We start from the raw sequence: 17340 nt of genomic DNA, 5'->3' as shown, positions 1-17340 counted from the left end.
AACGAATGCCCTGCTTAACTAAATTTCCGCTTAACGAAAGGATTTTTCGAGCAGAGGTTGCCTCGCTAGACGAATTCGTTTTATGAAAGATTCTACTAGATGCTATGCAGGTGTGGTATTTCACCTAGAACTGCCCCCAAAGATTGCTGGCAACAAATCTGAATTAGTTACTGTTTTTCCTGTGTTTTCCTCCCTCATGGCTTGGATTTATGGCCTACTTGAAATGAGGCTGCACTTTAAATTTTAATACTGTATTTTAATCTGTATTTTAATTAATTGTTTTTATGTTTTATTGTAATTCTGTTGGAGTCAGCCGCCCTGAGCCCGGTTTTTGACTGGGGAGGGCGGGGTATAAATAAAAATTTATTATTATTATTATATTATTATTATTATTATTATTATTATTATTATTATTATTACTGGAATTTACATTTTCAAAAATGGAGGATCAACAATTGATCTCCCAATTCTGAAAATATAAAATCCAGCTACTAACTTGGATCTGCCTCCATTCTTAGGCAAGTGTTACATTTAGGTAGAATTTCAATATCTGTACTTCCCCCACTCCCACTTGTTACTGTAATTAACACTGCAATTTTTGCAAAAGCTTGGTGTGGTTGACATCACAACACAAGCATAAAAACAATCAATTCATAATCAAAAACCCATACCACAGAATGTAATAACCCTAGCCTGCTCTAAAACTTGCCAAAACAAATATTTTAACTTGGGTTCCAAAATCTTGCAAACTCTGCAGGAATGTTCCCCAGCTGAGTCAAGGAATTTGTTCCCTTCTCCAAAAGACAGTGTCAGAGTTTCTTATGGAAACCAGTTTCCTCTCTCACGATGTTTTGAAGCAGAGGCTGGATGACCATCTGTCATGGATGCTTTAGCTGATATTCTTGCATTGCAGGGGGCTAGACTAGATGGCAGATAGCCATCCAATCTCTGCTTCAAAACCACCAAGGAAGGATAATCCACAACCTCCCAAGGAAGTCTGTTCAATGGTCAAACAGCTCTTCATATTAGAAAGTTCTTCCTGATGTTTAGTCAAAATCTTCCTTCTTGTAACTTGAAGCCATTGGTTTGAGTCCTACTCTCTGGAGCAGGAGAAAACAAGCTTGCTCCCTCTTCCATGTGACAGCCCTTCAGATATTTGAAGATGGCTATCATATCTCCTCTGAGTCTCCTCTTTTCCAGGTTAAACATATCCAGCTCTTTTAGCCGTTCCTTGGTTTCCAGAACCTTGATCATCTTGTTTGCCTTCCTGTGCGTACATTCCAATTTGTCAACCTCCTTCATAAAGTGTGGTGCCCATAACTGGACACAGTATTCCAGGTGTGGTCTGACCACAGCAGAATACAGTGGTATTACTTCCCTTGATCTGGACACTAGACTTCTGTTGATGCAACCTAGTACAGCATTAGCTTCTTTTACTGCTGCATCACACTGTAAACTCATGTTAAGTCTAAGACCCCTAGATCCTAGACCAACTGATTAATTATGAACTCTTGAGGATGCACTGCAAAATTTAATTACAGAGAAACAACTTGGTGTGAATTTGCCGACCAACAAGTGCTTGGGTGAACCTCCTGGCCTGAGGTTTTTTGCCTAGTTGTCAAAACTCAACCTTTACAGCCTGTCCAGATCAGTGAAGCCAGAAAGAGCATTTGAAATCATAGAAAGAGTATCATCAACCACTAGCCACAAGTGCCTAGAGGAAGAAAAATTCCTATAAATTAGCAAACTATGCGTGAAAACTTCACATGATGAAGCAGCAGACACAACTACAGAGCAATGATGCCCAAAAAAAGATTCTGGAGCAAGAATGGACAGCAGGTAGTTAGGAGCTTGCAAAGACATGTGACATGAAATAAAACCAAGGCAGCATGTGGACATTTAACCACAGTGCATTCACAGTCCTAATCACTGGAGAAATGTTGCCACACTTGTATTGAATCAACCAGAAATAAAGTGTTTGAAAATAGATCCACCTCCTTCTAAACCTACTAAACTCTGCCTGAGCAGAATGTTGTATTGCCTCGGGTGCCATCACGATCCCAATGCATAAGTGAATAAAGTTCACTTGTTTCTCCCCAACATCTTTTTCCTCTTGCCATGAAGTAATAAATAAACTGACTTCTTTAAACCATGTTCTAATTATTATAATGTGGACAAATAGATGAACAAGCAACCTGAAAAACTGTAATACAGGTTTAGGAAAATAGAATGTTCAGTTCTTAAAACTAAAGCTTGTGTGTGTGTATATGAATATCCAGAAAGTACATATTAGCATTCAAGTGGCTTTTTAACCAGCCAAATTCTTTTTAAATTAGACCAGCACACAGAATTTTTCAGCTGTTCTCTTCCTGTCTCACTGATTTCTTGACATATCTCATATTCAATTCCTCAAGGGTACGTCAGCAAAATAGAATAGCTAATTCGTAGTATGATTAGGAGGGCTAGAATAGGAGTCAACAGTTAGGAAAACCACACAGGCTCAAATATAGTAGATTTGAAGCATTTTTGCCCTCCTCTTCACCCCAAATGCACCCAGAGCAGCTTACAGATTAGTAATAAAGCATTATCATAGTGACCATGAAACTTCCATGCAATTAGTATTAGTCTATAAACAAGAACACTTGCATAGGATACGCATTTTTGGTTCAGAAATATTTAATTCGTTCGAGTCAATTAGGCTGGTCTACTAGATATTTTTCTACTGCATAGAAATAACTCTAATAATTATATAACTGGCCAGAAAATTATTCAGCTAAGAAAAAGCTTACACTTGCATGGCAGTCTCCCCTGTGTGGAGCACCCACCCTGGTAAGGTACAGCTGTCCCCCACATTATTAATTCAAAAGATAGCTCTCAGCTGGCTACAGCGTGGCGCTGATAACAGCAAGGTTGCAGGTTTGATCCCTGCATGGGGCAGCTGCATATTCCTGGACTGCAGAAGGTTGGACTAGGTCAGGCATCCCCAAACTGTGGCCCTCCAGATGTTTTGGCCTACAACTCCCATGATCCCTAGCTAAGAGGACCAGTGGTCAGAGATGATGGGAATTGTAATCCAAAACATCTGAAGGGCCGAAGTTTGGAGATGCCTGGGCTAGCTGATCCTCTGGATCCTTTCCAACCCACAATTCTATGATTTGCATTTGGCAGCTGGCTGGAAATTACTAGCTAGCCGAGAGAATGAGAGAATGTGAAAGTGTTTTTAAATGCTTTAAAGACGTTTGCATTTTATTTTTAATTATACCGACCCATGGCTCCTTGGAGAGAAAGGTCAGGATATAAATTTAATTAATAAATAAAGAAACTCAGGGGTAGTCCAAAGGGAGGGATTGAGCCTTCTGCTCTCCCGTGACATTTCCTTGATTTAAACAATCACCCATCACCTTTCAAGCCTGCATATAGCTGCAAAGAAAAGAATGTGGGTTCCCTGCCTTATTCCTTGAGTGCAGCTCCTGGATGGATAATATAAACTGGATAAGTGCCATGAATAAAAGCATTAAAATCCCTACTCTCCCATCCAAAATAACTCTCCTCTTTCCTGAAAGTTAAGAAAACCACCACCTGTTTTGGCCTTAAGCCTTAAAAGAAATCCTAAATATGGTACTTCAGAACAGTTAACCACAGGTGCTTACCTGAACTGCCTTGGGACTTCCTCCACCATCTGAATCTTTCTTCTTTGCGCTCCAGGCCTTTTCTGTGTTCGAAGACTGTGAAACTGAAGCCTCCACCCATTCCTCTGATGAATCCTAAAGACAAATTGGGGAGGCGGGGTGTAAATCGAAAATTTGTAGAGGACTGAAAAGGTCTTTATGCCTTTACAATCAGTCCAGTTTAAAAAAGAAATAGTGACAGACTTTCAGAGAGCTACCTTATGTCACGAAGAAAAAGGGAAGTAGAAAGAAATTTCAAATTAATAGAATTTGGGTGGCATTACATGCCTTCACGAGAAAGAGACACGCAGATAAAGAGTGTCTGAGTCAGGAATGCCTAAGATGCAGTAAAGCAATTTTTTCATAAAGAAAAACAGGACCAATTTATTAGCTTGGATGCCATCACCATTAGTGCAATGCTAAATAAAATTGCGGACTATTAAACCTTAAAACACACGGTTTCAAAGAATAATGATGTATGTATATTTTTCCTGTATTAAAATGACCTATTAAAAATGAGGCAGGTTTTCCCAGTATCATTTGATTCTTAAGAAACTGGGTTTGTAGCACTATAGAATGGGGGTGATGAGAGAAAAGGCAACATTAATACTGTATTTCAATTCTTTTCTTTTAAATGAGATGGGGGGGGATTAAGTAGGCATTCAGGAGAGAAACCTAATCAAACTGTTTGGGGACAGGTCACTTGAAGACTCTTGTCTTTCCATTTATGCCTGCAGACCATAAGAACCTTGTCTGAGGCCCTCTTCTATGTGTCTCTGCCAAAAAAAGGCAAGATGGGAGGAAATAATATTTTCAAGGGTAGCACAAGTATTGAATAGCCTCCCTAGAGAGACTCACCTGGTGCCTACATTGCAATCTTTTTGCTATCATGTGAAGCCCTTTTAATTTTCCCAGTCTTTAGAGTTTTTGTGCTTTGCATATCTTTGATGCTAGTGCTTTATTTTGATGGGTTTTTTAAAATGTGTTCATGATATATGTTACATTTTATATTTAATGGGCTTTAAAAAAAACCTGTGAAGATTTTCATAGTGAACAGTATTAAAACACTACAAATATAACAGCATTGTTGATTCAACCCCTGATTTTATATGAGAAGAACCTAAACACTGAAATAAGAGCCGGTCAAAGTAAATTCACAGACTAAGAGAAAGCATCCTGGCCATCAGATATAAGGAGTTGCCTTTCACAAAGTCAAACCAGTGGTGAAACTAGTCAAGTATAATGGAGTCTGACTGGCAGTAGTTCTTCAAAGGTCTTCTGCTTACTTGAGGTCCATTAACTAGAGCAGCGTTTCTCAACCACTGTTCCGCGGCACACTGGTGTGCCGCGACGTGCGGCGACGAGAAGGGCGATTTTGCAGCTGCAAACTCCACCTCCCTGGGCATCCTATTTCTTCGCCCCTTCTAGTTTCCACAGACCAATCAGCTTTCATTATTTCCATTTTCCCCATGCCTCACGTGACAGGATCATCCCAGAATCCTTTAGCCAAGATGGCAGCCCCCAGCTAATAGTGCCGCACGTGTGTCTCTTTTTTGGAAAATCGAGCGGACTTCAAGTAGCTACTTTTAAAATATTCAATCTCCATCATTCAAAAGGTAGTTTGTTGCTAATTCACGGAGGCATGAAGACCAAATCGTCCTCTCACAAGTCCGAGAACACGCACAGGATAAGATACGGGACGGCGGGATCGGGTGGGGTGGATCAGAAACCCGGATCTTTTAAGAACTCGGCAGCGCTGACCCGCCGGAAAGCAATATTTGGCAAGTGTTTCTTACAGTCATAATTATAATATAGGGTGGCACAGAGTTAATTTTTTAAACTTTTTTAATGGTGGTGTGCCTCGTGATTTTTTTCACGGAACAAGTGTGCCGTGGCCCAAAAAAGGTTGAGAAACACTGAACTAGAGATACCAAGAACTGAACCTAGAACCTTGCACATGCAAAACACATGCTCTAATTTTGTATGATGTTCCCCTGAGCAGCACAGATCACAGCCACTGAAAATGCATCGGTAGAAGCAATAAATTTGAAAAAAGATTTTCCTTCCCCAAGCATCCCACTAGAAGCACCACCATCATCATTCTGCCTGGCAGCACAACATATCTAATGGCTAACTGACAGCTGTGCTGAGGCTACTACAGAGATGTGATGAGAGACACAGTGAGGAATTTGACCCTTATTTCTGCTTCTTCCAGAAACACCCGCAAATGTGAGCAGGAATGAGTGCTAACTTGATGATGTACTGCTGTGAACTCAACTTTCTGTCAATTCGCTGAACAAATTGTATCTGCCACTGGTGTTGAGTTTGAGAGGATTTATAATAGCAACAGAGAAAGCGCTCTCTTGGTGTAGAAAAATACATTAAGATTATATTAAAACTTTCTTTCAAAATAAAAAATTGCAGCCAACTTGAAGCCCAAACTTGCATCCAATTGGTATCAATGCCCAGCAAAGGCCCAAGAGATTGGAGACACCAAAATGCTACCAGTACTGGCACTTGCCTTAATTCAGATGCTATCCAGGTACAGCGGAGACTGAATCCACACTCTTTGTTTTAAAACGGATTTATGTTGCATTGTAAGGTACGTGGGTGGCACTGTGGTCTAAACCACAAAGCCTAGGGCTTGCCGATCAAAAAGTTGGCAGTTCAAAACCTCACGACAGAGTGAGCTCCCATTGCTTGGTCCCTGCTCCTGCCCACCTAGCAGTTCGAAAGCACGTCAAACTGCAAGTAGATAAATAGGTACCGCTCTGGCGGGAAGGTAAACAGCGTTTCCGTGCACTGCTCTGGTTCGCCAGAAGTGGCTTACCGGTTAGTCATGCTGGCCACATGACCCAAAAGCTGTACACCGGCTGCCTCGGCCAGTAAAGCGAGATGAGCACTGCAACCCCCAAGTCGTCCGCGACTGGACCTAATGGTCAGGGGTCCCTTTACCCTTTTATGTTGTATTGTACTGGCAATAGTACTTTAAACGTACAACATATTTGTCCTTTAGAAGTACATAAAAAATATATGAGTGACAATGTCAAATACTGGTGGCAATAGCTTTTGACCAACTGGTGACTCAGATTATTAAAACTTACAGAGGTGCTATCAGATGAATCATTGTTTTTTTCAACTTTATGCTTCTTGCTCTTCTTTTCTTTTTTATGTTTTTTTGAACGCTTCTCCTTTTTCTTCTTTTTGGTAAGGGAATGTTCCTAAAGAAACACCAATATCAACACGTCAGGCTACAAGACTCATTTTATTAAATAGCAATATAAATCTACATGTGAAATAAACATATACAGTGGTACCTTGGTACTCAAATAACGTGGAACCCGCATGCAGCAAACCTGGAGGTGTGTGTTCTGGTTTGCGAACCTTTTTCAGAAGCCGAATGTGCTCCGTTTTGAGTGTCACACTTCCGATTTAGGTGCCACACTTCCGTTTTGAGTGTTATGCTGAGGTCTGTCTGTTTTTGCTATTTGTTTTGCATTTTTTGTTTTTGCGGCTCTTTTTGTTTTTGTGACTGTGTGGATCAATGGTCTCGTTAGTAAAATTCATGTTAAATTGCTGTTTTAGGGGTTGTTCTTAAAAATCTGGAATGGATTGATCCATTTTGCATTACTTTCTATGGGGAAAGCATGCATTGGTTTTGGAACAGACTTCCGGAATGGAATAAGTTTGAGAACCAAGGTACCACTGTATGTTGATATAAACTGTAGTCAGTGCTGTGCAACAAGTGCAACCATTTTTCCAGAAGCTTCAAATTGTTATGATGAGAATTCCTGAATTGTATCCCAGATTAGATTAGCAGAGATTAACACAGTTTTGAAAAGTTAAATGAGAAGCTATAAGAGGGTCCACAGCTGCCTTCTGTCAGAAAGTATACACATGTTCCAATGAAGGGGGAAACAGGATTCAGTCCAGGGGATCTCAGGGGTTCAGGTGTCGATCTTAAAGCTCATGCAGGTACATACAAGCGGCCCATTTAAAAACAGTTAAAAACAGTTACATACATCCTATAAATGGAAATACCCAAAGAGAAAATACCCATCACAGAAAAGGATCTTGCAGAAGATTTGTTTAAAATATTAATCTACTGTTTAAAGAAGCCTCCATCCTCTCCTATATGAATCACATGATCCTTAATATCTTCTTCAGACGACCTTCCCCAGATGCCTCTGTCTTCAGAGATATAATAGACAATGGTGAATAGAGAGTCTCTTACGTAAGTGGTGCTTGTTTTGGCATTAGCCAAGAACTTTTTAATCCATTGTTTTTACTATTATTATACTGTTAATGTTTTAATCTGAAATCTAATGAAACTTTCTTTTTCATCCGGAAGTCATTGAGAACTTCAGCAGGTGCTATATTTTAGTTTTAGTTGGTTACCTATCAGGAAACAGACAGTTAAGCACATGTTTGATATTTGCCTTTAAACCACTGTTGCCTATCTGCACACCTTTGCAACAGGAACAAGTGGAAGCCTTTTTACGGAGCAAATGAATACAACTGCAATGCCAAAAACAGCATCATTTTATATGATGCTGCTTTAGCATAGCCATTACACATTAATCACAAGTATTTATTAGTTGGTGTGACAAACATCACCTTTCCCAATTCCTCTAAACGTTCATTCACATCAGACAGCATCCACGTATCCTCCCCTCGCAGTCGCTTCAGTTCTTTGCGCCGCTCTTCTTTTTCATAATCTACTTTTGCCTTAATTAAGAGAAAAGAAGGAGAAAAATTAACTTCACTTTGGTGAAATACAGTACCAGTACTCTAATTCTGGGCAAGTATGCAATACTTTGTTACTTTAATTTGTCAGACCACTGGTGCATTAGAATAGCAATAACGGCTTTTTAAAAATAGAAGAATTACAATCATTGCTTCTTCACTGAAAGTTGGACTAAGCTCTGAAAAGTACGTTATATCTGACCACACAAGCAAAAACTGAATTCCCAATCTAGTCTATTATAACAAAAACATAATTAAGTCATCCTGCAACACTTTAAAGATTCGTGGCCCATATTAAAAGCAGAGTTTGAGCGTAAGTGCAAAATATGTATAAATTTCCCCATTTTCTTTTTTTGCAACATAAGCAAAGTGTTAGAGAGTGGATGCAATGGAACAAGCTGAGCACCTGGTGGCTTATCAGCCAAAGCACAATGATTTATTGGGTCATCACTTCACTCGCTCAACCAAGGAATGATAAAACTTCCACCACGTTACCTCCTCACTCATTTTACAAAAGCTTTCACAAAAGTTCGCTATCTGGTCCTGTGAGCTACTGCACTGAAAAATAAATGTCTACAATTGAGCACAGACACTGCTATGTATACAACTGCAACATTACAACCTGCAGCACTGCACTAGCACTGATCTAGGTCTTTCTAACTAGTACAGCAACATAAATCAGCACTATTGCTATTAACAAAAACTTTACCAGATGTATAACAGGGGTTATACATGCCGCAACACAAGTGCCCTGTTTAGAGATTCAGTCTGAACACACAAGCTCAAAGCAGGCTAAACCTACAACATCCCAGTGTATGCTACCCACAACACACCCAACCTCCACATGTTTAGCACAAAGGTTGGAAGGGGACTTCTAGGCATGATCATTAGGATGCATTTAGAAGCGCCCCCCCCCCATACTTTCCCACCCAAAGCAGAAAGGTAAGGTTAGAAGCAGACACGCCCAAGGAGGATGGAGGCATGCCCTGCCCAATTTTTGTCCTCACGTCTTCAGGCTGACTTCCTGAAGAAGGGTAAGGAAAGGCAGTGGTGGGACAATGGCAACAAGGAAATCATGTCAGGCATCCTGATCGGTCATCAAATCAGATGCCATCCTTAAAGCCACCAACTAATCTTGTACCTCAAGTAACCCTGTTCCCATCACAAATACACACACACTTAGGACTCAGGAGGATTTTGCTAGCCAAGATTTAGTCACCAGGTTTCAAGCCAGATTAGATGATACTGGTGGTGTATAGCTCCTCCTCTTTCAACAAACAGCCCTATGCTGCTGCTGCCTCCTCTCCCCACCCCACAAAAGACATCCAGTAATGCAAGGTATGTGATGTGACATCATTTTACTACAAATCTCCCTGCCTCATTAAATTAGCCGAGCACTGGCTGGAAAAACAATGGCATGACCGAGTGCTTTATATTACTAGAAGTAACAGAGATGGGGGTGGGGAGAAGGATATGTGGAGCTACTCTTTGATGTCCAATTACAAGCTTGGTCACTCAGGGATATTTCATTGAAATTAATGCCAGGCCAAAAACATAGTTCAGGTGTCAATCACAGAACTGTGTACTACAGCGCTTTCTCTACCTTGTTGTTGTTTAGTTGTTTAGTCGTGTCCGACTCTTCGTGACCCCATGAACCTACTCTTCTTTATTCTTCTTTGGCGATCACTCATAGCCGAGTAAGATTGTCTTCCATGAACACGGTCTTAACAGTGAGTCCGTAAGTGAGTGTGAGTGTAGTTGATGGGTGTTGATGATGTCTACCTAGTGTCCTCTAGATGATATTAGGCTCCTACTCCCATCAGCCCAGTAGAGAAAGCCAATTGTCAGGGATGATGAGAGCTTGTAGTCCAACAACATCTGGAGGCCACTATGGCTGCATTAGGGACCCAGGTGGCGCTGTGGTTAAACCACTGAGCCTAGGGCTTGCTGATCAGAAGGTCGGCGGTTTGAATCCCTGTGACGGGGTGAGCTCCCGTTGCTTGGTCCCAGCTCCTGCCAACCTAGCAGTTCGAAAGCACGTCAAAATGCAAGTAGATAAATAAGTACCGCTACAGCGGGAAGGTAAACGGAATTTTCGTGTGCTGCTCTGGTTTGCCAGAAGCGGCTTTGTCATGCTGGCCACATGACCTGGAAGCTATACGCCGGCTCCCTCGGCCAACAATGCGAGATGAGCGCGCAACCCCAGAGTCGGTCACGAGTGGACCTAATGGTCAGGGGTCCCTTTACCTTTACCTTATGGCTGTATTACACATGTTTCGTTCCTAAATTACAATTTTCCATCATTCCCACATCCAGGTCTGTTACACTTCCATTTAAACTAGCCCCTTGAAAACTTTTTTCATCCAGACTGAAGCAGAAACAAAAATCAGGCACTGACCTCTTGTTGCATTAGCCTAATACAATCGCACATAGCTTACTGACATCAATCTCTTTCTTCCCTTCTGTATTTTATAATTAAATCCCCCTGCTAGTTGCTGGTTTCTTTCCTGCGGTACAAAAGCCAAGCCTAATTACTTCACATTTTTCAACTCTCACCCGGTGCAAGCTTTTCATTCTAAGCCAGGGCTCATTAGTGCTGTCCAATACCGCAGAAATACCTGCCAATTTTCTTTTTGCCCTTACAGATTAATTTATACCTTCCAGTAATTTTGCCTCATGTCATGAGCCTGGCTGCATTTAACTTCTATTGTTCCAGGCACAAGAGGAAGCCTAAAGCTTTAAATGCACCTAACAGATGTGCGCACACAAATGCACAAATGTAGCAACAGGAACTTCTAGTAGCTAGGTTTGCTGTTGCATAAATGGAATGGCCTCTAGAGATTCTTAAACACTTTCTGAGAGGACATACCAAGATAACAGAAGGTCATGTTTGGAATGTATCAATGAATTCCAGCTCCTTACTCATTATTTTCACAATATAATCTTCAAAGTTCATGACAACAGAACCTCACATAGCAGACTGCAAGAACCATGATCAACTATATATCCCTTGGCATAAACCAACCATATTTCGTGCTTTGGCTACGGAAGTATATATTTCAGTACCTATCCAGTCACTTATGCTGATAAAAGAGCAACTACTAGCTTTTTAAAAAATGTTTCAATAATGCTGAATGCCACTCCATGAGAAACTGAACAGGTATAGATCACAGGAAGCCCGCAATTTACGTAGGGGTTACATTCCAAGGATTGTGCCTAAAGTCAAAATCATGTATAGTCAAAACACACTGGGATGGGACTGCCAAAGCCATGTTCCCCAGAATCTCCCATTTTCCAGCCTCTTTTAAATTTCATCTTTTACCATGCACGTAAAGGGAATCGTTCCATCTGGCAAGTTGCAATGCTTGCGCAGATGGAACAATGGGAAGAGTGCAATGTTGTATTCCACCCTATGCGTTTTTGTACACCAAAAGTTTGCTTTGTAATAATTGGTGGGTTGGGGATTAGATGTCTTCTCGGCAGAGTGAGTGGTAACTGCAGAGCAGTTGCAGCAACAGTGGGACCACACTCCCCTCCAACTTCGGCACTCTCATCTGGCAGGGTGTGTGCAAGCAACCTGAGACTTCTCCTAAATGGAAGCCCTCACTGCTCTTCCCTCTTCAGGCCCCTCTTGGCTCTAGGAGACAGAGAGGCGAGGGATGGCAGGGATTTGACTAGCCTGTCGCTCACCTGAACAGCCTCTTCCTCCGACATGTCCTGTGTGCTCATCTCCATCTCTGACAGCTCTGACCATTCTTTTTTCCCCTCCCTGCCTTGCAGGCAACGCCAAAGCCCATAAATCACTGTCCTCCTCTCCTGGAGGAAGAAGAGAATCTAGAAACCCCACTGTGCAGGCAGGTGGAAAAACTAGTACATTTTAAAAGCAAAAAAAAAAAAAACCCCGAAAACCAGAAAACCTGACACCATTATATTCCATTACTGTATTAGGACAAAATGTTGACTAGAAAGTTCTTGCATAAATAGAATGAATGTAACAAAGATGGAGACAAAAGGACACTTTTAAAAACTCTTTCAAAACCCCTTCTGTATGAAATTTCAGAGAAAATAGCCATTTTACCACCATTTGGCAGAGGAATATTATGGTCTATTAAATCCTGCACAAAAGCTCCAATATCTCTATGGAGTGAGAAGCATTTTTCATAAAATTATAGCTATATTCCTGAGAGAGTTGACATAGTTTCCAGGAGCCCCTCTTCAATGTTCTCAGACGCAATGCTAAGCCTCACATTTTTCACAAGCAGGATAGAAAAAGAATTTCTAATGCACTTGAAGGAACAGTAAAATACGCTACAATTTCTATCTGCTGCAACACTGGCTGAGATACAAAGGACCAGTAGCATTTAAAAACAATGATTAAAAGGCTTATTGTGATGTCACACCATATCAAACAAACTGCTTTTAAAACTCCTCTCGCTTTTAAAAATGGTATATCCTGTAAGGCCATGGCAGGTGGGGGGGAAATGTTTAAGCCAAAACAGAAGCCAAATCCCTCTCAGCCACAAGTAACTAATAGATCTTGAGATCTAAGCCATTGCCTGCTCACACCATAGTTCAGATACAATATAAATAAAAATTAAGTGCAAATACATCACATCTTCTCAAACACAGATCACATATTGAATTTATAAGCAAATCTACAAAGGATAGGTGGAAGGAGAAAACATAGTGACCTGGACTGTCAAACAGGAACCTTTTAATTACTGGTTACAGGTAGGTAGCCGTGTTGGTCTGAATCGAAGTAAAATAAAAAAAATTCCTTCAGTAGCACCTTAAAGACCAACTAAGTTTTTATTTTGGTATGAGCTTTCGTGTGCATGCACACTTCTTCAGATACACTTAGTTGGTCTTTAAGGTGCTACTGAAGGAATTTTTTTTATTTTACTTTTAATTACTGGTTGATTGGAATTCAGTTCTAATAAATACACCCCAGGTGCTTTAAGTCTGTTTTGTTACTTTTATCTTTAATACTAATAACTTAATTTGTTAAATTCTACAATATTATGCACAATACATGAGTCAAGTTGACTGAGCTCTATGGAGATTATTGCCAAGAAAATACAGACAAGTACTAGATTAATCTCATGATTTCCTATCTAGAATAGAATAGAATAGAATAGATCTTTATTGTCATTGTCCCCTTGCGGGAACAACAAAATTTCTCGATTGCTGTATCAACCTAACAGGCTAAAGCAGATCCTACACAGCTATTTTTTTTTATTTTTGTATGAAATGTCAATTCAAAATGAAACCTGGTCATTGCATTTGTTTCCACAGTAATCATATACCTTCAGAAATACTAGTACAGGTGCTGAAAGTGTCTGACAGCACGAGCTGATGCAACCATGATGACAACCCCTCAGGCACCACAACTGTTTTCAAAAAATACTCTGGTAACTGCAATTCTACTAAATCAGTCTCTATTTTGATGCCGCAATCCAAACCAATGAGCTAAACACAACCAAGCATTGCCACTTTCTCTTTCACACATTCTGATCTTCTCCAGGGTAGAAACTCTGTTCTAAACAGCCTTTCCCCAACATAGAAAGGCAATATGTATGCACTAAAGGAATGTATCATCTGCCATGTTGCAACATCCCTAGCAAACTTATTCAGTATTCAGCCCCATGCCACCTTGCATTTATCAGGTCTGAAGGCCATTTGTTCAAAGCTTCTTGGATCATGGGTTTTGCATAGTGTCATTATTTAAACGAGAAAAAACAAACCAAGAAAACTGTTGCTTTTAAGAGCACAACTATGGGTTACAGCAGTCAGGGGACCTTTTCTGAAGACAGCATCCTTGCATCGTGTTTTCCCACTAACGTGTAGCATCACTTATCCCAAATCATGATATTCTGTTTCCCCTCACACCATGGGCTGCCACTAGCAGGAATGGGGAAAATGTGCTATCACAACATGGAGTAAATAATCCAATATGTTGTGGAAGAGAAGGAGAACTCAACTTGGGAGTGCCTTTTCAACCCTGTAATTCTATACACTCCACTGCTTTGTGGCTATACTCGATTCATGAGAAAGGCTTCCGGGAGCAAACCCTGAGGAAAAATCTGTAGCTACTGCCTTCCAGGACATCTCCAGGAGAGGAAAAAGCTAAGAAATAAACTCTACACAATTCCAAAGTGGAGTCCCTAAGATGGTTGGATGGTGCCTTGTATGCCTCCTTCCAGCAATTCCTGCAGCCAAGCTAGAGCCAAATGTATTCCTCTGCTTTCCTTTGCACCACATCACCCAGGCTGAAAGGGTGGGGACTTGTCATCTGGGCAGTCCAGGCTTGTGCCCCAGAGAGGTCATCTGCAACTGTCAACTGAGGCCCCTCACCATGTGCCACATCAACAAGAGGTCAGAAGCTGGCAACACAAGAATGGGCCTTTTCAGTGGCAGCTCCCCACTTATGGAATGCTCCACCCAGGGAGGGTCACCTAGCACCATCTTGATTAATTTTTTAGGCACCTGGCAAAACGTTTTCTTTTTACCTGGGCTTTTCACGCTTATTTGAAGGGTTTCAAGAACTTGTGACCTCTTTTAATGGGGCAGGTTCCATAAGACCTCTCTTTTATTGGAATAGATTTTTTTAAGCTTTTTCATTAGTAGTTTGCTTCTTTTAAATAGTTCTAGCAGTAATACTGTGCTGCAAGTCATTTTGAGTCACTTTTATGAGTAAAGCAAGTAATAAATATAAATAATTATAACAAAGTTGGATGTCATCATCCCCAGATTCGCTGATGACAGCTCCCAACAGGTTCATATAGATGTGAAACAGAATGTATGACAAGATCGATCTCTACTGAATATCTCCCCCTAAGGATAAATCCCACAGAACCAGCCGACAATCAACCAAAGCTATCCTCATATTACTTGTGCTTTTCTGAACATTTTCCAGCCCTCCAGCTTCCTTTTTGAGGTGTGGAAACTAGTACTGTACAGAGCACTTCAAGTTCAGTCACAACATAGATGTGCACGGTGGCGTTATGACATCAGTGGCTTTGTTTTTAATCCCTTTCCTAACAATCCTTAACACATAATTCATCTATTTGGTCCACATTTACAAACAATTTCTTTCACACAAGTAACTTTCGTGTAGGAAAGCTATGTGGTGTACAAAGCAACACTTAGGACCAGTTGAACCCTAGTAGGTGGAAATGCATACACAGAAACCACGGAAGTTCAGCTGTTAAATGCGCAGGAGATAAACATATAACCTGGCCCTGTGATCTTTGGATGAAGGGTGCTTCCTAAATTCAATTTAAAACAATTTAAGACCTAAGGATTAATAGATGGAGACAAGCATCCTCATGAAGATATCCTAAATATAAAAGGGCAGCCCACACACAAAAACAAACCCGCATTGGCTTTTCACTAGTTTTAACTGCAATTGTGCCTCTCCCAAAGACTCCTGCGGTTTGGGGAGGGTTTTGAGAACTACCACGCCGGGGTACTTAGCCCCACTCCCAGAACTACATTTCCCAGAGTTCTCGGAGATGTTGTTGTTTAGTCGTTTAGTCGTGTCCGACTCTTCGTGACCCCATGGACCATAGCACGCTCGGTGCTCCGGGATACTTCCTGCCATTACAGAGGAATTTAAACATGTCCTGCCGTTGCAGAGAACTGCTGTTCCGAAATTGGGAAATGGCCCTATTACCGGGGGGGGGGGGCGATTCAAAACAAGGGCTGAAGGGGGTGGGGGAGCGAGAACCTCATGTTATTTACACAATAAAGACAAAAGGGGGTGAAAAACGTCCCGTCGACGCTTGAATGGGGGCGGAGGGAAGAAAGAGAGGAGGAGGAGGGTTCCTTCGGAAGTGGGGTGAGAACAGGGCCCAACAACGGGGTGCCAAGCCGATCCGGTCCGTCACCTGCTGTAGCAGCGCCTCGCGGTGGCGGCGCCTCTCTTCCTTACGCGCCGCCAGAGTCCTCTCGCTTTCAAACCCGGACGCCATGCTTGTTAAGGGAAAACGCCGAGCGCCGCCGTAAAGCAAACCGGCCCCTCTTTCCGGGCCCTCTGCTCCCGCGCTAGTACGCGTGCGCAACGCGCTGCGCTGCCATGTAAAGAAGCGACGTAAAACAAACAGCGAGGGACGGAGGGAGGAGCGAAAGGTTACGTCAATGGTCTCCTCCTCGCTCCTCCTCCTCGCGCGTGCTCAGTGTTCCTAGGCGTTGCCATGGAGCCCCTTTTCCTGTTTAATGTTAGCGGCATTATTTATTCATTATTATTTGTTACATTTGTTAGTCGCCTTTTTTCCTTGCACAAGGCATAACCCAAAGCGACTTGCAACCCCCCCCCCAAAAAAAACTCACATAAATACGTTAAAGCCAAGGAGAGAGGAAACGCATTGTAACCCTAATGTCTTAACAAATGAAACTGACCTATGGAAAATGTAACCTGAAAAAAGATACATTGTATACCTTTGTAAACCAAGAAAACTTTAATAAAATATTTTTTAAAAAAACAACAACAACATCCCACCCAATGTTGGACCAAGACTGAGGCAATGCAGATTCAAAACCCCACTTCAACCATGAAGCTCACTAGAGGATATTGAACCTGTTAATCTCTCTTCCTCTAACTCACAGGGCTGTTATTAACATAAGGATGTTTGAAGAGAAGAAGAGAAGAAAATGTCGACAGGGGGGGGGGTGGAATCTAAAGTTTTTCTATGAAGTTGTTGCAGTAAGTGTCAAACTTTTTAACAACAACAAGAGGTGTTGGTACTGCGTACCCTTGAGTACCCCCTGAAAGGGTAGCAGTTTCTATAGTGTGTGTCCTTAAAGATATTTAAGCTAGATTTCCCCCTTGACATTTTCTTTTGATGCTTGTCTTCTCTTCAAACACCCTTAGACACGTAACATTACACATTGAAGTTGCTTCCCACTGCATATTTCAAAAATGATT

At 41.4% G+C, this 17340-nt stretch overlaps 1 protein-coding gene across 1 annotated transcript in view; it reads right to left on the bottom strand.

The window, feature by feature from the left end:
- Nucleotides 1–16495, bottom strand: part of CWF19L2 (CWF19 like cell cycle control factor 2) — a 70233-nt gene extending 53738 nt beyond the window's left edge. Inside the window, exons 1-4 of the mRNA XM_035114948.3 lie at nucleotides 16304–16495; nucleotides 8286–8396; nucleotides 6773–6889; nucleotides 3651–3764 (exon numbers count right to left, since the gene is read on the bottom strand). Coding sequence (XP_034970839.3) covers nucleotides 3651–3764; nucleotides 6773–6889; nucleotides 8286–8396; nucleotides 16304–16387 — 426 coding nt within the window. The 5' untranslated portion in view covers nucleotides 16388–16495. The remainder of the gene's footprint in view (nucleotides 1–3650; nucleotides 3765–6772; nucleotides 6890–8285; nucleotides 8397–16303) is intronic.
- Nucleotides 16496–17340: the final 845 nt, after the last annotated feature.

The sequence above is a fragment of the Zootoca vivipara genome, chromosome 4 (assembly GCF_965207765.1).
Source record: "Zootoca vivipara chromosome 4, rZooViv2.hap1.1, whole genome shotgun sequence".
Lineage (NCBI taxonomy): Eukaryota > Metazoa > Chordata > Lepidosauria > Squamata > Lacertidae > Zootoca > Zootoca vivipara.
This window is presented reverse-complemented; position numbering and strand designations above follow the sequence as displayed.